Below are 21,526 nucleotides of genomic sequence, written 5' to 3'. Positions count from 1 at the left end.
CAGGCCAAATTTGACCCCACACTTGATTAGCTTGGTGAACACAGAGGTCTTTTTTAACGGCATTTGAATGTTTTTTGCTTCCCACCGGACCCACTACCCTGTATTGCCACCAATTAATATTACTTTATTGAATCGGTAGGAAATCGTTTGTGACTTCTCACATGTAAGATCTTCTAAGGACAGAAACGCAATTATCTTTGTATTAACCTTCGTGCTCACCCCCACCCCTCCCATCGAGAACGTCCAGCCCTGCTCAAGCTTTCAAAAACGAATGAGCTAATTCAATCATCCTTGCCGCTCTTTGCTCCTCCAACCACTAGCGGGCGAAACAACCCGCCGCGGCGCATTGGAGTCTACTGAAGGCCGCTCCCGGCGTGCGCGTCTTTACGTAGACGTCTGGGGCGGAGCCGCGCTGTGCGCGGTGACTGGCGGCTGCACTGGCGGCAGCTGGAGGCGTAATAGTGCGGGTAGTGGGCTTAGAGAAGTTCCGAGGCGGCGGTGGCGCCGGCGAGGCGAAGGATAGCGGAAGCGGGCCCTGGGCTTGTCGCTCACCATGCCGACGGTGGAGGAGCTTTACCGCAACTATGGCATCCTGGCCGATGCCACGGAGCAAGTGGGTCAGGTGAGTGAATCCCCGGGCGGCCTGCAGGGCCCGGCGCTCCGCGGCCTCTCGAAAGCGCTGCCCGCCGCGCTCCCCGGGCCGGGCGGGAGCTGCGGCTTCAACCTCCCTGGGGCTACTAACCTCCTCGCCGTCTCGCCAGGGTGAGCCTCTCTGGGAGTGTAGACTCCGGCTTCACCAGGGAGACCGCGGTCCCCGGGGTTCCGGGCTTCTCTCCCTACCTCTCCCAGTCTTTTCCCATCTTAGTGTTACCTAACTCAGCCGGTTCAGGCTCTCGTCAATTCTCCTCCGAGCTTTCCCGTACAGGATTCTCTTAAGCCTTTCTCCTTTTCGCTGAAGTTCAGTCCTTCCAAGATTAGATCGGGAGTTTTCTTCACGAGGTCAAGATGTGTTTTTTTGGAGGCAAAATTCTGCTACTAATTGAAGAAGTGTGTTTAGGAGACAGAAGTTTGTGAGAAACGGAAGAGGGACTCTTTCGTCCACACTTTGATGAGGGCTCACAATTTCATTTATTTAGTACATTTTTTGATCGCCGAGCGCTGGAGGTACAGATGGAAGCGCGCTCTCCCAGAATGTACAGTTAGGAGGGAGTGTAGTGGTAAATAAGAACGATACGCGCTGTGAGACCAGGCGCGGTGGCTCACGCCTGTAATCCTAGCACTTTGGGAGGGCGAGGCGGGAGGTCAGGAGTTCGAGACTAGCCTGACCAACGTGGTGAAACCCCGTCTCTACTAAAAATACAAAAATTAGTCGGCCGCCTTGGCACCCGCCCGTAATCCCAGCTACTTAAAAGGTTGAGGTGGGAGGATCGCTTGAACACGGGAGGCGGAGGTTGCAGTGAGCGGAGATATTGCCACTGCACTCCAGCCTGGGTGACAGAGCAAGACTCACTTCTAAATTAAAAAAAAAAAAAAAGATTGGCATTGTGTTTTTTGTTTGTTTTTCTTTTAATGAAACGTGTTTGAAGAAAATAAAACAGGGCTGGACGATGGAGAACGGGAGCGTGCATCTCTGAATGGAGTTGCTTGGAAGAGCTCTCTAGGGATGCTTGCCCCTGACACAGTTTCTCAGCAGTGTTGAATTATTCTTACAAGCCATTGGTTCTTTGTATGAGTTTTCAAATACTGGAGTACATTGAACTTGATAAGTGGTTGGATATGTGTGTTCTTGGGAAAAGAACCAGGCTCTCCTGGAGGTAATCTTGATCATCGTTTCAGAAATCCCACGCCATAGCTTTTCAGTGCTTAGAACTTTGTGATTTTTCTACTTATGCATGCCGTCTTGGAGAAAGTGGAAGCTTCTAGTCTGTTCACAGTCGTGGCAGTACCTTTCCCGTCCCCTTTTCTGAACATAATTCAAATAGGACCTTTCTGAGCTGAACAGAAAAAAAAATTTCATGTTGGAGCTTTATTGTAGCTTAATCTAGAATTGTGTATATACCAGTTTCAAATATCAAATGGTTTTTTTCTTCCCTACTTCATTCCCTATCAGTAGGGAATTTCACTTTTATTAGTGGGAAATGTATACTGATGTTCTGTTGTAGATGTGGATAGTGTGTAGGTCGGTTGAGAAGGAGGAGTATTCTATTCATTAAGAAAATAAAAACTGCCGGGTGCGGTGCCTCACGCCTGTAATCCCATCTATTTAAGAGCCCTGGGTGGGCAGATCACTTGAGGTCAGGAGTTTGAGACCAGCCTGGCCAACATGGTGAAATCCCACCTCTACCAAAAATACAAAAAATTAGCCAGGCGGTGGCATGTGCATGTAGTCCTAGCTATTTGGGAGGCTGAGGCAGGAGACTCGTTTGAACCTGGGGACGGAGGTGGCAGTGAACTGAGATCGTGCCACTGCACTCCAGCCTGGGTGAGAGAGCGAGCCTCCATCTCAAACAAAAAAAATTTTTAAATAAAAAGATAAAAACTATAGTCAATTATAGTTTGAATTTGTTGTTGTTCCTAAAAAGAACTCGTAGTCAAGTTACTCTCAATCGTATAATTTATCTTTGACTTAGTTGGGTAACACTAGCAAATAGTTCTACCTATGTTTGGGGATAGGGTGAAAGCTAGAACGGTGATTCTGTCAGGAATCCTTCTAAGAATCCTTTGAAACCGTATACATAATGTTGTCCCATCCCCCTACTCTAATTTTGAGAGTTGCTTGCATTTCCTTCTCATGTCATCTTTAATTATAAAAACCAGATTGAATTGAGAGTTCTCCCCAAGAGGTCAAAATGTCTTTCTCACAGCAAAAATCTACTCTTTTATTTACTAAGGGTATTTAAGAGACAAGTTTGTGAAAAACAAAAAAGGATACTTTTGTCTAGACCTTAATGAGGACTCATGCTTTATACAATACATTTCACCTACCATATACCAGGCTGGACACTGGAATTTTACACAGTCCCTTGTAGGTTATGAGTGATCAATGGTGTCTGTATTAACAGCTGTCAAGCAACTATTTAAAACAACAATATCTCTGCATAATGAGATGTAGTGGTTAGCTCAGGCTGCTCAAATACTGTGAATTTTAGGAGAACCAAAGATAATGCCTACTAATTCTGCTCTATTGGGTTATACTTATTCCTTTTTAGAGAAAATGCCTAAAACAACGTACCACAAAAAAACAGTAGGTTTTAGGATATTGCTCGTAATTTTAACTAACAAAGGCAAAAACCAACTTAGTGGAGAGGACACCGTTTCACTTGTTTTTAAGGAGAGAAAACAGTGTTCATGTTCTTGGTGTAGCAAAGCCTGATTTTCATGTCAACTTAGGAGGTTTATGATCAAGACTCAGTTTCCTGGCAGATACCTGCCTGGACACTTCTGAGACTGCATTATGCATTCGAGTTTGTCAGTCTTGACTTCCTTCTAACTTTTATTTTGATTATCAACCTTTACCAGGGAGGTGAGCACTACAGTTTTTCAGATTGCTGCCACTACAGGCTATTCCCTCTGCATTAGTGTCAATACTCCTTTCAGAATAGTGCCCTCTAAATACAAGGGTAAACACAAGCCTTCTGAGGTTTTCTCAGCTAATTTCCACAAAGCAGATCAAATCTTTCTCTTTTTGAACCCCTTGGCATTCTGTATGTATTAATAATATTTCAGACTTGTATTTTATTATTTATTTCCATATTTAAATTATAAAGCCTCAAGAGTTAATCGTCTTATTTTTTAATTTTTATTTATTTTTTGCTTCTCTCCTTGCACTGTACCTTGCCCTTCAGTAGCCATTTCTTTTTCAAGGTTGAAGAAATGTATGCAAGGAAGGAACAGAGAAGGGAAACCATTTACACAGATTATCCCTAATGGGTGATGGAGGGAAATTTATCATACACACACACACATACATACATATATGAGCATGTATATTCTAATAAGCAAACTGCAGGTGACAAATTTAAGTGTGGAATGATTTAATACCTCAAATCTTCCAGTCCTGTCATCTTCTCATGTAACTCCCATGTTCTGCCTGTGTGTTCATCCTGCCTTTCCCCCACTCTGCCTCTGATACTCCTTCAGGTCTTGCTGCACTCTGCCCAGGGCTCCTGACTAGCCGTAATAGAGCAAGCTGTGGCCCACCATTATTTAAAATTCTGTTTCAAATTATTATAAATTTACTTATTTTAACATGTAGATACTTAATTTTATGTTATGTCGTCAAAATCTTAAAAGTTAAAAAATGTGTGGGACACCTGTTAAAGGACCATGACAGTCAGGCTGATTAGATGTATATAACGCCGGAACCCTGATTCCTCCTATTTTATCAATCATTGAGTACACTAGCTTTGCAGGGTTGGAGTGTAGGCTTCTTGGACTTATATTTCATGAAATATTACTCTTGTAGTAGCGTTTCTTGTGTGATTAAGCTAAAACCACTGACCAACTAAGTTTGTAATCCCTCGAACCTATGCGGAAGTATTTATTTTTCTCAGAGCCCTAGTTTCCTCATCTGAAAAATAGGAATAGCAGTAACATCTATTGTGATATAGACAAGGAATCACTCAGTCCCTGGTAGACTTTCAGTAAGTATTGCTAATGATTCCTTTTTATTTGATTCCAGATTTAATATTTTTTTCTTGGCAGAAGGAAGGTTTGTTTTAAGCAGGGTTTTTTGTTTTTTCTTCATTTGATTTTGGACAGTGTAAGGAGTTTCTTCAAATGGCTTTGTAAGTAAAGCTTTAAGTTTGAGTAAAAGGAAATTAGATTTGTGATAACCTGCAAAAAGTAAGGATGTCAGAACAAACTTTGATTTTATGAAGTCTGCCTAGAAGTCTGAGGCAAACCACAGGAATGTAAAGTGGTCAGCCACGATGTTTTTTTTTTTTTTTTTTTTTTTTTTAATGTTTGCAGTGAAAAGTATATCATACACCTTTTTTTCTTTGAGACAGGGTCTTGCTCTGTCAGGCTGGAGTGCAGTGGCGCGACCATGGCTCACCACAGCCTTGATTTCCTGGGCTGAAGTGATCCTCTTGCCTCAGTCTCCGGAGTAGCTGGGACTGCAGGCACATACCACCATGCCTGGCTAATTTTATATTTCTCAGAGAGATGGGGGTCTTGATGTGTTTATAATATTCACTTGTCTGAAGACTGATATATCTGCATTTCATGAAGAAGCTAACCTTATTCATAGAAATTTCTGTTATTTGGGAGTTGTTTTGCTTCGTATAACAGTAACTTTGCATCCTGCTTTATTTTTTCACTTACCATAGCATTATCCACAAAAAGAATCACTATAAAATAAATTTGGTAGTTCTCTTGTTCATTGGTCATTCCCCACTTGATGGCATGAAGTAAGCTCGTGTCTAAAGCACTTAGAACATTCCTTATACATAGTAAACGCTATACTGTGTATACATGTAGTCAAGATTATAATTTTTAAGGTTTTTTTTTCCAGTTTCTAAATTTTATTCATATGTCCAAACAGAAGATAGATGTGTAGTCTTTCTGTATTTGTTACTGTTACTTACCATCTTTATCAGTGTCATTTCATATAAGGACTGGTTTGGAAGCAAGTACATAAGGAGGATTGGGAACTTACTGATTCCTCCCATTATGAGTATTTGAGGGAGAGCACTTGTGATTTTTTTTTTTTTTTTTTTTTTTTTAAAGATGGGGTTTCACCATGATGGCCAGGCTGGTCTTGAACTTCTGACCTCTGGTGATCCACCCACCTTGGCCTCCCAAAGTGCTAGAATTACAGGCGTGAGCCACCGCACCCGGCAATTTTTTTTTTTTTTTTTTTTTTAAGGAAACAAATGAGCTTTGAGTATATTCTTCCAATAGAGAGTTTAAACATGTGACGTTGGAATCTGTCTTAATCCAAAATTGGCTGGCTATATGGAATGAATTGTCAAAGCTTTCATATATTGCAACGAGGTAAAATTAAGCTGCTCCTCCTAACATTGCTGGAATTGCTAAATTTCAGTAATGTGTTCCCTTCGCCTTCTTCAGAGTGCTAATTGGAAACAGGTAAATTTTTATTATTAAGTAAAAATGGTGCAATTTTTTGTGATTTCTATAGTATTTATTACTATTTTTTTTTTTTTAAGATGGAGTCTTGCTCTGTCACCCAAGCTGGAATGCAGTGGCGCAGTCGCAGCTCACTACAACTCTGCCTCCCAGATTCAAGTGATTCTCCTGCCTCAGCCTCCCGAGTAGCTGGGATTACGCCCACCACCATGCCAAGCTAATTTTTTATTTTTAGTAGTGGGGGCTTCACCATTTTGGGCAGGCTGATCTGGAAGTCCTGACATCAAGTGATCACCCACCTTGGCCTCCCAAAGTACTGAGATTACAGGCATGAAACACTGCACCTGGCCATCATTATGGTTTTTTTGTTTGTTTGTTTTGTGTGTGTGTGTGTGCTTTTTTTTTTTTTTTTTTTTTTTTTGAAGACGGGGGTCTCGATCTGTCGTCCAGGCTGGAGTGCAGTGGCGTGATCTTCTCAGGTCACTGCAACCTCCGCCTCCCCAACTCAAGCAGTTCTCCTGCCTCACCCTCCCAAGTAGCTGGGATTACAGGCACATGCCATCACATCTGGCTGATTTTTGTATTTTGATAGAGATGGGGTTTCACCATGTTGGCCAGACTGTCTTGAACTTCTGACCTCAGGTGATCTGCCCACCTCAGCCTCCTGAGGTGCTGGGATAACAGATGTGAACCACTGCACTGGGCCCATTACAAATTTTTGAAGCGTGATACGGTCACAAGTCTAGAGTCAGTCAGTAATCACTAGAATGAAAAAGTATTGGTATATTAACAAACACATTTGCTCTTTTTCTTAAAATTAGAATCATCGGTCTCCCAAACTCAAAAATAAAGCAAAGATGGAGGGAGAACAGAATTGGGAAGATAAGTGTCCAATTTAAGCAGTAAACCTCCAAAAATAAGCCTTATTTCTTAACCTGTGTAAAAATGTAAAGCACTCTCTAACATGTTTGTTATGCTCTTTTACTTAGCTTCCCATCCTTCAAAATCATGTGTCTTTCCTGCTTTCTTCTTTATTTCAGCATAAAGATGCCTACCAAGTGATATTGGATGGTGTGAAAGGTGGTACTAAGGAGAAACGATTGGCAGCTCAGTTTATTCCGAAATTCTTTAAGCATTTTCCAGAATTGGCTGATTCTGCTATCAATGCACAGTTAGACCTCTGTGAAGATGAAGATGTATCTGTAAGTTTATGAATGACACTTGATAGCAATCTTTTTAGATATATCTGTATGTGACTAATATCATTGAAGTAGCAATCTGATATATCAGAGTGCACAATAAAATACTGCAGTATGATCTGGCATGACATCATACCCAGGCTTATATTTACATTTGAGAAAATGTATTAGCCTTTTTACCACCTTTAAGTTACGAAAAATGCATCGAATCTCAAAATACTTCGTTTTGCATGTCATTTATCCGCTGTTAAAAATGGATTGTGGCTCACATCTTGTTTCGGAGATTGTTGTTCATTGTGTATATGAAATTAGACTGTTAGTTTTTAATCAATTTGTGCTCACTTTGATATTTAAATTAGTGTTATACCATAAAGTGTAGTTTCACCACCCTTATATATTTTGCATGGCAGAAAAATAGTCTGTATAATAAGTGAATAGGATTACTAGACTAAAAAGAAGTAAGGTTTTTTTGCGGTGGGGGGAACAGAATTAACTGGAAGTATTTCTGGCTGTTGACACAAGTTCCTAAGAATATTCAGCTGTTAGCTCTTGTCTTTTTAGATGAAACAGTGAATTGCCAACATTTCATACAGAATTTGCTGGATATAACCCCTGTATATATATATATTTTTAATAGAGACAGGGTCTCACTCTGTTGCCTAGACTGGAGTGCAGTTGCACATCCATAGCTCACTGCAGCCTTGAACTCCTGGGTTTGTGCATTTCTTCTGCCTTAGCCTCCCAAGTAGCACAGGCACCATTCCCAGCTCATTTTTAGTTTTTTTGTAGGGTCTTGTTTTGTTGTCCAGGCTGGTCTCAAACTCCTGGCCTCAAGCTGTCCTCCCATCTTGGCCTTCTGAAGCATTGGGATTACAGGTGTAAGCCACCTCACCTGACCCGCTGTACATTTTGTATGTAAAAATCAAATAAGCCTAGATCAGTATTTGGAATTAAACATACAGAATATAGCCACAAATGTTGTATTTAGTAGTCAGTACTAAAAATTCTAAAGTAAACAGTTACTAGGTATAGCATTGCCACAGTAGCCATTTTTAAGGAATACTGTATTATAAGCCCAAAGGTAGTAAAAAACCTAACAGTTGCATATGATTACCATATAAACAGTTGTTCATAATCTCAAATGTCTCTTTCAGACATTGTTAACATCCCTTTTTACATTTTATTCTTTACACTTGAATATCAAATTGGAGCAAATTCTTTTTAAAACTTCTAGAAATCTGTTGTTTTATATTTTTGTGTCTCATATGCCCCTAGTTATGGTTTCTCTGTGGTTTTAGTTTTCTTAAAAAGTGGAGCTTAGAGCATGGTGGCTCACGCCTATAATCCCAACACTTTAGGAGGCTGAAGTGGGAAGTTCGAGAACAGCCTGGACAACATAGGGACACCCACCTCTAAAATTAGCCACGCATGGAAGCTGGTACCTATAGTCCCAGCTACTAGGGAGGCTGAAGCAGGAGGATCTCTTGAGCCTGGAAAGGTCTAGGCTACAGTAAGCCATGATTGGACCACTGCACTCCAACCTGGGCAACAGAGCAAAACCTTATCTTAAAAAAAACTTTTTTATTTTAAGGGCGATAGTTTTTGGTTAATTTTTGTTTGAAATCATGCCCAGATTCGACGTCAAGCAATTAAAGAACTGCCTCAATTTGCCACTGGAGAAAATCTTCCTCGAGTGGCAGATATACTAACACAACTCTTACAGACAGGTAAGGGATTTCATTATTACCTTTTTCTCTAAAAATATATCTTCTTTCTGAAATGTTGATTCTATTTTTAGCTTTTAAATGGGGTGCAGGAGAGCTGGAGGTCTTACCTCTGATAGAGATTAAATTTCCTTCTTTCATTCCGTCGTTAAAGCTTAATGATTTCTGGTTATTTAATTCCTAGTATTGTTTTGTTTTTAATTCTGTTATGAAGGTGTAATAACTAGATTCTTTTGGGTATTTTGATGTATCATAATTTCCCCCCAATTTCCTGTAGTTTCATAATTGTACCATCTTAACAAAAGTTTTTCAGGCATGCCAGATCGGGTTTTCTACCCTTATAAGGAACAGGTATCTTTTTGGTCCTTGAGGGAATGGCTTAAGTTGTAAGTTTCCTGTCAATATAACCTTGAGAAACTGTTGAATCTTAAGTCTGAAACTGAAGCACATGATATTTTAAATTTGTTTTATATTCATTATTCCACTTTTTCTCCATCCAGATGACTCTGCAGAATTTAACCTAGTGAACAATGCCCTGTTAAGTATATTTAAAATGGATGCAAAAGGTAAGGCCAGTTCTTACACTGAATTGTTTGATGTCTTACAAAACCACAGAGTTAGGTGTTACTAATTGCAAATAAAGTATAGGGTTTACCCAGAGTTCTATTTCATAAAAATTCTAAGTATTGTGAAAAAAGTCTCCTTAGGTCAAGATGTTTATGACTAGAAAAACCAGCAGAAATAACTGCAAAAATAGATCAAATTTTTCCATAAGAAATCTGTTGGAAAAACTCCCTTTGACACTTTAAAAAAATTATTCCAAAATACCTGGGTCTTATTATTAGTAATGATAAAAAAGGAAAGTCATGCTCGAGCTATGTCTTCATGAAGAAAGCATGTGATCACTCTTACGGTTCAGGCTGTAGAAATTTCAGACTACTTTTAATTAGTAATGAAGATGATACTCGGGAAGTTTATTAACTTGTTTCAGAAGAAATAGTATAAATTGAGTTAAATGGAAAAACACCATTACACTATAAAATTGACTTGCAACAGGCAACTATTTTGTTTTGCAGGGACTTTAGGTGGATTGTTCAGCCAAATACTTCAAGGAGAGGACATTGTTAGGGAACGAGCAATTAAATTCCTTTCTACAAAACTTAAGACTTTACCAGATGAAGTCTTAACAAAGGAAGTGGAAGAGCTTATACTAACTGAATCCAAAAAGGTGAGCTTTGGTCTTCTTCATTTGGTGGAAATTCTCTAAAGCAAAAGAGCATACTTGACATTGGCAGTATTCATCATTGTTATGTGTGGCTTGTATATAAAATGATATATCAGAACCACCATAGGACTTCTGAGTTTTTCTTAGATTGTTTTTAGTGGGTAACCCCCCTTCTGGGCACCAAGGAATGAGAGCTAAACAGACCCCCCTGGCACAGATAGTGCCTAAAAAATATCTTACTACTATTTCCTTGTATATAATCCTTTTATATAATTATATCTTAGTTTGTAGTTGGAGAAGTGTCAAGAGCAGACACGGTGCAGAGCATGTACTAGGGAAATATAGCCATACCAAGAAAAGAATCTATGGCCCAGGCGGTAGTGCCCCTGCCTAAAAGGGCATGCGCTACATAGCAGGCCGGCCCAGGCGGCAGTGTTCAGTATCATAAAAATACCCGCTGTATTGCAAGGTTAAAGCGAAAGTCCCTCCTCCTGTAAAAGAGTTGTAGTATCTTGCGTCCAGTTATTGTGGAAAGCTGGCCCCAGGTCAGCAATCCCACAAGCGTCGGAGGGCTTAAAACCCCACCAGTGTAGTTGCGCCTTGGTGGCTGTAAACCCTGTCAGCTCTCTTGCTGCTGTGCTAACTCAAAACAAAAAGTAGCCTGCCCCTAAATAAAAAATGTTGCACACTGCACCCTCCTTACTGCCCACTGTCTACCTCCTTGCCTCGGTAACCTAATAGAAGTAAACCCCTTGCTGCCCACTGCCCACCTCCTTGCCTCGGTGACCTAATGGGGATAGGCCTTTTGCTTATCACTCACATAAGTGTCTTAACCCTGTCACTATCCTTAAAATAACCTCACTCACTACCCTCCCCTCCATCCTGTACCTAATTAAGTACAGATGCACCTAAACACTCAAAGCCTCGCCTGTCTCTGCTTACAAGTGGCATTGGCCCCCCAGCCCAGCTGCTCTTTTTCAGTTCTTTGGTGTCCTGTCTCCATTTCTCGCCCAGCACTTCAGCACAGTAATAAGAAACACCCCCCAACCCTAGAAGGGCTAAACCCTACATTCAGCACCTTTGTCAGTGGTAATGATGAATCAATTTGATAATTTAAAGGAGTCTGATTACACTCCTTTTGTGATAGTGTCCTTAAAATGTATGCAACCTTCAGTACTCTGCAAATCACCTCCTCAGGAAACTCCTTAAGTACTACCTCTCCCTTCCATTTTATGATATTCTCTCATAGTATTCTAAACTATTTCAAAATGAAATATATTATCACATCAAATGACGTTTTCACCTTAGCCCATGACACTATCCACTCTTCAAGGGTGAGACCATGCTTGTCTGTGCTCCCAGCATCTAGCATAGTTGTGATGTTAAGATTGGCAAGGTGTGTCACAGTTCACTTTTTACTCATCTTAATGTGACAAACTTTGGGTATAGTTTACTTTTTTGATATGTTAAGAAGATTCAGTGTTTTCTCTAAAGCATGTGACAGATCTTATGGTTCAGGCTGTAGAAATTTCAGACTACTACTGCCCGCTTCCTTATTGATAAAATTATTTTTCAGTTAGATAGAAATAGCTCTGTAGCTGGGAATATCAGACTGTTTTACCTATGTCCCAGCTGGTAATCTGATAGAGTATGTCATAACTGTGAGCTCCTTTGGTCTGTGAATACAAAGATTTAGACCCACTGATATAGAAGATTTGACATGAGACCTGCAAGGTGTCCTGTTTTGTGTACAACAATTACTATAATAATGTGAATTAGACTGCTTTTAAATATGAGAAACAATCGCATTCAACAGTCTGCTGCAGAATTTTTCAACCACTTTTTAAAATCACTCCCCTAAAGAGCCTTTAAAAAAATTTTTAAAGATATTGTTTTCTTAGCTGCTCTCCCATGAACTTTTAATCCCAAATATATACTGTATATCTGTTTATGGTCCTGTATGTATGTGTGTGCTTTTGTATATAAAAAAGTAACATTTTCTAAGAACCAATTTTTGCCCCCTTGGAGAATGCCTGGTTTACTCTGAAGCTCAACTAACTGAGGCTAGAAGTTGCCTTTTCATCAGTATTTTGGAAGCATTAATATCAAACTGACTTTAGTAACTGAAATAAATTAGCTATTCTCTTTCAGTGTTGATCTTTCCCATTCAAATAATAAATATACTGTTATTCTGAATTGTCTCTTTTCCAGGTCCTAGAAGATGTGACTGGTGAAGAATTTGTTCTATTCATGAAAATACTGTCTGGGTTAAAAAGCTTACAGACAGTGAGTGGAAGACAGCAACTTGTAGAGTTGGTGGCCGAACAGGCTGACCTAGAACAGACGTTCAATCCCTCGGATCCTGACTGTGTGGACAGGCTCTTACAGTGCACTCGGCAGGCAGTACCCCTCTTCTCTGTGAGCTCTTTATTTTACACACCTGGTATTTTGATTACTCTATTAGCTGTGTATATTGCCATGAATATTCACTTTAACATTCCCCTTAAACCTTTCTAGTAGTGTCCCTTATCTGAAATGCTTGGAACCAGAAGTGTTTTTAGATTTTTTAATATTTGCATTTTTTTGAGGGAAAGAATTTTTTTTTTCCTTGAGACAGGGTCTTGCCCTGTCACCCAGGCTGGAGTGCAGTGGCATGATCTTGGCTTACTGCAGCCTCCACCTCCCTGGCTCAAGCCATCCTCCTATCTCAGCCTCCCAAGTAGCTACTACTATAGGCATGTACTACTATACCCCGCTAATTTTTATATTTTTTGTAGAGACGGGGGTTTCCCATGTTGCCCAGGCTGGACTTAAACTCCTGAGCTCAAGTAACCTGCCCTCTTTGGCCTCCCAAAGTGCTGGCATTACAGGTGTGAGCCACCACGACTGGCCAAGAAATTTTTTTAAAAGCATTCTAGAGACTTTTTTAAAAAGTCATGAGAATTTTGCATTCTGTCTCAGGCTTTGTGTTTCCTGTAGCCATGTATCTTCTGGCACGTGCATACATCAGTTTGAAAAACACAGCTTAAAGGGACTATCCTAGATCAGGCATGGTGTCTCATGCCTATAATCCCATCTTAGCACTTTGTGAGCCAAGGTGGGAGTATCACCTGAGGCTGAGTTAAAGACCAGCCTGGGCAACATAGCAAGACCTTGTCTCTACAAAGAAAATTAAATAAAAGAACTATCCCTTTTGAGAAACATACAGTCTGAAAATCCAACACTAAAATATGTCCCCCATTTTTTTTTTTTTTTTTTTTTCTTTTTCTGAGACAGTCTTGCTCTGTCCCCTAGGCTGGAGTGCAGTGGCATGATCTCCACTCACTGCAACCTCCACCTCCTGGGTTCAAGTAATTCTTGTGCCTCAGCATCCCAAGTAGCTGGGATTACAGGCATGCATCACCACGCACAGCTAATTTTTTATATTTTTAGTAGAGATGGGGTTTTGCCATGTTGCCCAGGCTGATCTCGAACTCCTGAGCTCAGGCAATCTGCCCGCCTTGGCCTCTCAAAGTGCTAGGATTACAGGCATATGCTACCACGCCTGGCCATGCCCCAAATTTGACCTGAGAATCAAGGAAGAGATTAAAATGTATAGATGTCCCAGTGCTCCAGATGACTTTGCAGCAAAGTATATAAGGGGTCTTCAGAAAGTTCCTGGAAAATGCATATTTTGAAGAAGAAAAAAAAAAACCTAATGCATGTATTTCAAAACATTTTTCACCAAAATAAACTTGTAACATGTCTGAACAGGATATAGTTTGAGGAACTAAAAAGGGTAAGAGCTCCCAACAGAGCAACATGAATTCGGCTGAAGTTGAACTAAGAACAAACATCAAATTTATGATGAAGCTTGGTGGAAGAATGGTGAAATCATTGATGCTTTATGAAAAGTTTATGGAGATGGTGTCCCCAAAGAAATCAGCAGTTTACAAATTGATCACTCATTTTGAGAAGGGACAAGACAATGTTGAAGCCCATTGCCACAGATCAATTTGCAAGGAAAAATTTAACCTTGTTTATGCCCTAAATGAAGAGGACCAACGATTTATAACAATAGCCAACCAACATCATAGACATCTCAATTAGTTCAGCTTACTAAATTCTTACTGAAAAAAGTTCAGCTTCCTACTTGATGAATGCCAAAGCCATTGTGCCTAGATTAGCTGCAGACAAGAACAGAGCTTTCAATGGAAATCTTAAAACAAGTGGGATCAAAATCCTGAAGCATTTCTTTGAAGAATGGAAACAGGAGGTGAAACATGGCTTTAGCAGTGCAATTCTGAAGACAAAGCACAGCCAAAGCAATGGATACCAGGAAGTGGAAGTGGACCAGTCCAAGCAAAAGGAGACCAGTTAAGAGGAAGAGTCATGGCAACAGTTTTTTAGGATGCTCAAGACATTTTGCTAGTTGACATTCTGGAGGGCTAAAGAATAACATCTGTGTATTATGAGCTTGTCTTGAGAAAGTTGGCCAAAGATTGAGCAGGAGAAGCCTTGGAAAGCTTCACCGGAGTCTTTCCTTCACCACTACAGTGCCCCTGCTCATTGCTCTCATCAAACAGGGATAGTTTTTAAGAGTTTTGATGAGGGATCATTAGGAATCCACTTTAAAGTCCTTATTTGGGCCTTTCTGATTTCTTTTTGTTGCCTAATCTTAAAAACCATCTTTAAAGGGCACCCACATTTCTTTGGTTAATAGTGTAAAAAAGACTACATTGACATGGTTAAGTTCCCAGGACCCTCAGTTCTTTAGGGATGACTGGTATTAGTGCCTGCAAAAGTGTCTTGACCTTGGTGGAGCTTATGTTGATAAATAAAGTTTATATTTTTTATTCTTTATCTTTTAATTCCCCATTTTTCCATGAACTTATTGAAGCCCTTTAGTAGGTCACCTATTGAGGTTATATCTGGGGCATGCTGGGGTGTGCACTATATTGTATTTGTAGTCAGAGAACTTGGTGCTCTAGTGCTCGGCATTTATTGAATAAAATTCTGCTATAATATTTGAACGAATATGTGTTTTTTAACAATGCATTTTCTTTGGATTTCTTACAGAAAAATGTCCATTCCACGAGGTTTGTGACGTATTTCTGTGAGCAGGTTCTTCCTAACCTTGGTACCTTGACTACCCCAGTTGAAGGTCTTGATATACAGTTGGAGGTAAGCAAAACTTTCAGCTTTAGCACTGATAAGGCATTCTTATTTTAACAAAGATGTAAACCACCAACTTAGATCTGATTTCTAAGGGAGCAGTTTAAATGTCTGGTAATGGCCAGCCAGTAATCTCCCTAGACCAGCATTAATTGCATTAGGACTGCTTCGTGGATTCGATTAAAGTTTGCTGCAATGAGAAAGCACTGCCTGTAGTTTTTAATTATAGTCAGTCTCTACCTTTGTGACCTAAATGTTTTTAAATGTTTAATTCATCCATTTCTGTCCATAAATGATAGAGCCAACTTTAAACCCGATTAACACAAAATATATTTTATTCCTTCTTCTCTAATAGAATTCACTACCCCTCCTACCGTTGTATCTCAGCTGTAATGTATGTAAACATTTTTTCACAGCATCTGTATTACTTTCCATTTGTTTATAATCTCTCCCTACATTTAACTTGATTCACCTTTGTATCCCCAGAATCTGGCAGAAAACTTGATTTTGAATCAAGCACCGCAAAGTGATTGTGGAATTGGACTGAAATAAAGAAATGTGTGTGCCATTTCCCTCATAGGTCTTTGGGATAGAGTAGAATCTCACTGTGCACCGACAGGGTAGTTTGCTTCAAATGTCCAGGGCTAGGCTCATCAGACTGGGATTGGGTAATACAGGAGTGAACCTTGAGAATAGTGGTCATTACCCATATTTTGAGTAAGTATCTAGAGACTAAATAGGAAATGAGGCCCACTTTAAGCATGACTATGTTCATTGCTGTTGAGATTTCTTTTTTTTTTTTTTTTTGGAGGTGGAGCCTTGCTCTGTCGCCCAGGCTGGAGTGCAGTGGTGTGATCTCAGCTCACTACAACCTCTGCCTCCTGGGTTCAAGTGACTGTCCTGCCTCAGCCTCCTGAGTAACTGGGACTACAGGCACCCACTACCATCCCCAGCTAATATTTGTATTTTTAGTAGAGACGAGGCTTCACCATGTTGGCCAGGCTGGTCTCGAACTCCTGACCTTGTGATCTGCCCGCCTCAGCCTGCTGAAGTGCTGGGATTACAGGCGTGAGCCACCACACCCAGCCGAGAGTTCTTACTGTGTCTTCATAGTTAATATATTTATCATTTTTGTCTTGTAATTAGCACTGTCATTCACTGTAGCAGCAAGTGTCATAGGTATTATTTTTCATACGTCTTCTCGCAGATATATTGGAAATCATGAGGTCTGGGTTTTAGAGTCTGCCCTGCCACTACCACACTATAACTTTGCCGAGTCACATAATCTCTAACTTTTACTTCCTTCACAGTAAAATGTTGGGCTGCATCTCTAAGGTTTTCTTCCATTTCAAACTTGACGAATCTGTAAAAGCACAATTGAAAATAAGTAAAATCTTAAATAGTTGTCTAGAATTACTCTCATTTTATAGCCCTTGGTTATTCAAAAATAGTAATAGTGAATTGTGTGTTTTAGGTATTGAAATTGTTGGCAGAGATGAGTTCATTTTGTGGTGACATGGAAAAACTAGAAACAAATTTAAGGAAACTATTTGATAAGTTATTGGTAAGAACTTTTTCCTTTCCTTATGGGATGGTCAGTATATAGCCCACAGTCTGATTTAGTATTAATTTCTAGATTATAAGAACCGGTGTTTGAAATTTCAGTTAAACAGTAATCCTAACAAGTATTGTTAGCTTCTCATGTTCCTCATGTTGTCGACTTTTTTAAAACTCTGTATCAATCTTGGCGTTTCTTCATTTATGTCTATAAAAGAAATTAACTCTTGACTCTTCTGATTGTACTAAATAGTCTCAACACTGAAGTTAGCATTACACAACGTTATTTGCTTCAGGATGCTAACTAGGGAGCTGCCAAGTAGCTTTAGCAACCAGGAGGAAAACTTTGTCATTTAGAAGTTATAATTAGGCAGAAAATAGGCCATCTGATAAAATCATTATCAGCATCACTGAGTGGTTTTCTTATTTGATGTATTTGTATAACTAAATAGTGATAAGCATTAGGCCCCTAGCATGAATTGAGTCATCAACATCGGTGCTTGTCCAGACCTATCATAACTTACTGGGTTGTTACAGTACTGATACTGAATTCATTGGCAGCACTTTGCATGTCATGAGTCAATACTTGAACAATATGTATTAATGTTCAGAAAAGATTTTTGGAGTAAGCATAGTATAGTCGTTAAGAGCATCAACATTGGATGTCAAACCTAGATTGAATTCTGACTCTTCAGTTTATTAACTTTGTTACGATGGGAAGGTTACTGTAATTCTTGGGGCATCAGTGCCTTTATCTGTAAGTGCCTAATAAATGATAGCTACATTAATTTTCATTATTAATAGTAGCAGCTTTAACAGATTAATATGAAGCATAGACAGGCTAAAGCATTGATCCAGCAAGTACAAAAGAAATCTAAGTGTCTGGTTTTGATAGTTTTTAATGCTCCATGCCTTAAAAGCATGCACTATGACTCCCTGAATATTTGTTTATAATTTGACTATTTAGAGCAGATTGCAAACACCTGTATATTTTTCTGTCTTAGGAATACATGCCCCTCCCTCCAGAAGAAGCAGAAAATGGAGAGAATGCTGGTAATGAAGAACCCAAGCTACAGTTCAGTTATGTGGAATGTTTGTTGTACAGTTTTCACCAGTTGGGCCGAAAACTTCCAGATTTCTTAACAGCCAAACTGAATGCAGAAAAACTCAAAGATTTCAAAATCAGGTGATACATGATTGAGGTGGCTCAATCCTTGGCAAAGGTGGTAGCTATCTTGAAGTTCCTTGGGTTTTGTTTTTGTTTTATGAGAGCTTTCTCCCCACCCTGCCTTACCCCAGTGGTACAGAATGGAGGGTTCAGAAAACAGGCATGTTGTAAACATGTGACAGAAACGAGCCGGCCACGGTGGCTCACACCTGTAATTGCAGCACTTTGGGAGGCCAAGGCAGGAGGATTGCTTGACGCCAGGAGTTTCAGACCAGCTGGGCAACATAGTCAGATCCTGTCTCTACAAAAAATAACTTAAAAAAAATTAGCAGGGCGTGGTCTACAAAAAATGACTTAAAAAAAATTAGCAGGGCGTGGTGACATACCAGTAGTCCCAGCTATTTGCAGCAAACACAGAGATGGGAGGATTGCTTGAGCCCAGGAGTTCGAGGTTATGGTGAGCAGCAATCATGCCCCTGCACTCCTGTCTGAATGATGAGATCATGTCTCTAAAAAAATAAAAAGACAGAAATGGTTTAACAAATCCATGATGGGGAAAAAGGACTCTGGCTCTTCCTACTTGTTTTATGATCTTGGGCAGGTACCCTAACCTCTCTTAGCCCCCTCAGATTTTTCTCAGTTGTTAAATGATAATAGTACCTACCTCATAATAGTTGCGGGAACTTAATGAGACAATGAATGCACCATTTTTAGCACAGTGCCTAATAAATAGTAGGTATTAATAGACTGTCGCTGCTATTATTAATAATATTTTATAGTGTTACTGGAGAAGCAGCACCGGAGAAATCAATATAAGTAGTTTTCACAAAGACACTGCTTATTGAATTGTTCCATTAACAAATTCACATCTTAAATTTTGAAATGCTTGAGCCATTCTGTTAGCTGTTACTGTCTTCTACTGTGTGGTAAGGCAGAAGTTTCATACTTGATAAAGCTCTTGATCAGAAAAAAAAGCAACTTAAAATTTTGCTCTTTAGTTTATTGGTCATGTAGCCATTTCTGCACTTAGGATCATTTTGCTACAGTATAAGATTGAGTTTAAAAATAAAATTGAAGTGATGAATTGCTAATTAACACTTTTTTCATTTAGGCTGCAGTACTTTGCACGGGGCCTGCAAGTTTATATCAGACAACTTCGTTTAGCTCTCCAGGGTAAAACGGGTGAGGCCTTAAAAACAGAAGAGGTAAGAGTACTGGCTCACATTTCGTAAACTGCTAGTTCCATACCAAACCATATAGACTTGAGTTTTTCATTTTCCCTTATCTCACCTAATTCAATAGTCTTCATCCCAGTCCTAATGAAATATTTTAGACTTTCATTGTGTTCCTATAACTTAAACTGATTTATTTTAAAACAACTCCTGGCCGGGCGCGGTGGCTCACGCCTATAATCCCAGCACTTGGGAGGCCAAGACGGGTGGATCACGAGGTCAAGAGATTGAGACCATCCTGGTCAACATGGTGAAACCCTGTCTCTACTAAAAATACAAAAATTAGCTGGGCATGGTTGCACATGCCTGTAGTCCCAGCTACTCGGGAGGCTGATGCAGGAGAATTGCTTGAACCCAGGAGACGGAGGTTGCGGTGAGCTGAGATCGTGCCACTGCACTCCAGCCTGGGTAACAAGAGTGAAAGTCCATCTCAAAAAAAAAAAAATTAAAAAAAAATTAAAAAAAAAAAAAAAAAAAAAAACAACTCATATGTCCATGTGACCTATCCCTTATTCATTTTTTAGATACATTCTAACCTGTCAAGGGAACATAATTATTTGCTTTCTTTGCCACATCTAGATTTGTTTAGAGTCAAGCAGTAGGAATAAGCATTATTTATAGAATTAAAACAAGGAATTCTGTAAAGACTGTAGAAGTGATTCTGCTAGAGGAGTATAATTACTCTAGTTCTATGTCAGAATGGATTATGCCTCATAGAAGTTATTGGCAATTTGTCTTAATTTTCCTTTCCCTTTGCAGAACAAGATTAAAGTTGTTGCACTGAAAATAACAAACAATATCAATGTTTTAATTAAGGTAAGTCTACAATACCAAGTGATATTTCTGCAGTTTCCATAAAATCATACATTTATTTATTTAAAAGTTTTACATAAGATACTTCCAACAAAGGGAGGCATGCAAACTTCCTCTGGCTCAAAGCATTGAAATAGATAGATACAGTCTCAGAAATTTCAGTGACTTAAGTTCTAGTGGTCTTAATGCTGTTGGGTTCTTTTGAATGGCCGGTAAATCCCTGTTTTGCTTACTCTTAAGAATGGACATGTGCTCTATATATATAGCACAATGAAATGTTTTCCTGTGTTTTCTTTTTATAAGCTTGTCTATGTAATAAATTGAAAGCTTTCTGTACTATAGGCTAGGGTATACCTTTCCATTAAGCTATAAATATCTTTCAATTCTGTTTACCCTTCCCAAGTATTTGCTAACCTAAACAAAATAATAACCTGAGAGAACCAAAAAAAAATAAAAATAAAAAATCACAAAGTAGCCATCACTTGTATTGTATTATACTGTATTGTATTGTATCGTAGTATACAATTATAGCTTAATTGTATTATGCCAGATGAGAAAAAGAAATGGTATTTGCAACACCTATAGCACATAGCCTGCCAGTAACAAAAACTGGGACTAGTATGCCTTAAAGCTAATGTGAAAATCATATGGAATAATTATAGTTGACCCTTGAACAATGAAGGGCTTAGGGATACTAGCCCCCTGTATACCTTTTGACTCCCACAAAAACTTTACCACTGGCTGGTACAATGGTAGTGGGTTATCAGAACTTATTAACATTAGTGTCACCAAAATTGGTATACAACCACCACCCCCACTGCTACATTTGACTGACTTTATAAAAATTAATTTTGAAAAACTACCAATAGCCTGCTGTGGACAAGAAGCCTTACCGATAACATAAACAGTTAATTGACATATTTGATATATGTATTATATACTGTATTACAATCAAGTAAGCTGCAGGAGAAAATGTTAAAATCATAAAGAGAGAATATATTTGTTAAGTGGAAGTGGATTATCACAAAGGTCTTCATCCTTGTTATCTTCACATTTAGTAGGTGGAGAAAGAAGAGGGATTGGTCTTGTCTCAGGAAACATGATCAGCCAGAGCTTTAGTGGTTTTGGTTGGTTTGTTTGTTTTTACTTTTCCTATGGTGCTGACAGAGCTTTAGATTTTTTTCTAATTTGCAAAAGCACAGACAGATTGCACCATTGTATTTTCCTTAAAGCATCTGTGGTGACTGCATCTGTGCAGAAACAAAACAGAACCTATTTGCTGATTTTGTTTATTAAAATGGAAAAATATTGATATATTTTATCCTGAAATGTACAATGACATTTAGAAAAAATAGCTACATTAC

General features: G+C 39.3%; 1 protein-coding gene across 3 annotated transcripts in view; it reads left to right on the top strand.

The window, feature by feature from the left end:
• The first annotated feature begins 385 nt into the window (after nt 1-385).
• API5 (apoptosis inhibitor 5) overlaps nt 386-21,526 on the top strand; it is a 30,305-nt gene continuing 9,164 nt past the window's right edge. For all 3 annotated transcript variants that reach the window (XM_032283555.1, XM_032283553.1, XM_032283554.1), the window contains exons 1-11: nt 386-622; nt 7,131-7,292; nt 8,923-9,016; nt 9,514-9,579; nt 10,090-10,241; nt 12,450-12,656; nt 15,297-15,401; nt 16,867-16,956; nt 17,954-18,135; nt 19,229-19,322; nt 20,109-20,165. In XM_032283555.1, the coding sequence (XP_032139446.1) occupies nt 554-622; nt 7,131-7,292; nt 8,923-9,016; nt 9,514-9,579; nt 10,090-10,241; nt 12,450-12,656; nt 15,297-15,401; nt 16,867-16,956; nt 17,954-18,135; nt 19,229-19,322; nt 20,109-20,165 (1,278 nt within the window). In that variant the 5' untranslated portion in view covers nt 386-553. The remainder of the gene's footprint in view (nt 623-7,130; nt 7,293-8,922; nt 9,017-9,513; nt 9,580-10,089; nt 10,242-12,449; nt 12,657-15,296; nt 15,402-16,866; nt 16,957-17,953; nt 18,136-19,228; nt 19,323-20,108; nt 20,166-21,526) is intronic.

Source organism: Sapajus apella, unplaced genomic scaffold (assembly GCF_009761245.1).
Source record: "Sapajus apella isolate SASKATOON/1434 unplaced genomic scaffold, GSC_monkey_1.0 scaffold14, whole genome shotgun sequence".
In the NCBI taxonomy this organism is placed as follows: Eukaryota; Metazoa; Chordata; class Mammalia; order Primates; family Cebidae; genus Sapajus; species Sapajus apella.
The sequence above is the reverse complement of the archived record's forward strand: the minus strand, read 5'-3'. Positions and strand labels throughout refer to the sequence as shown.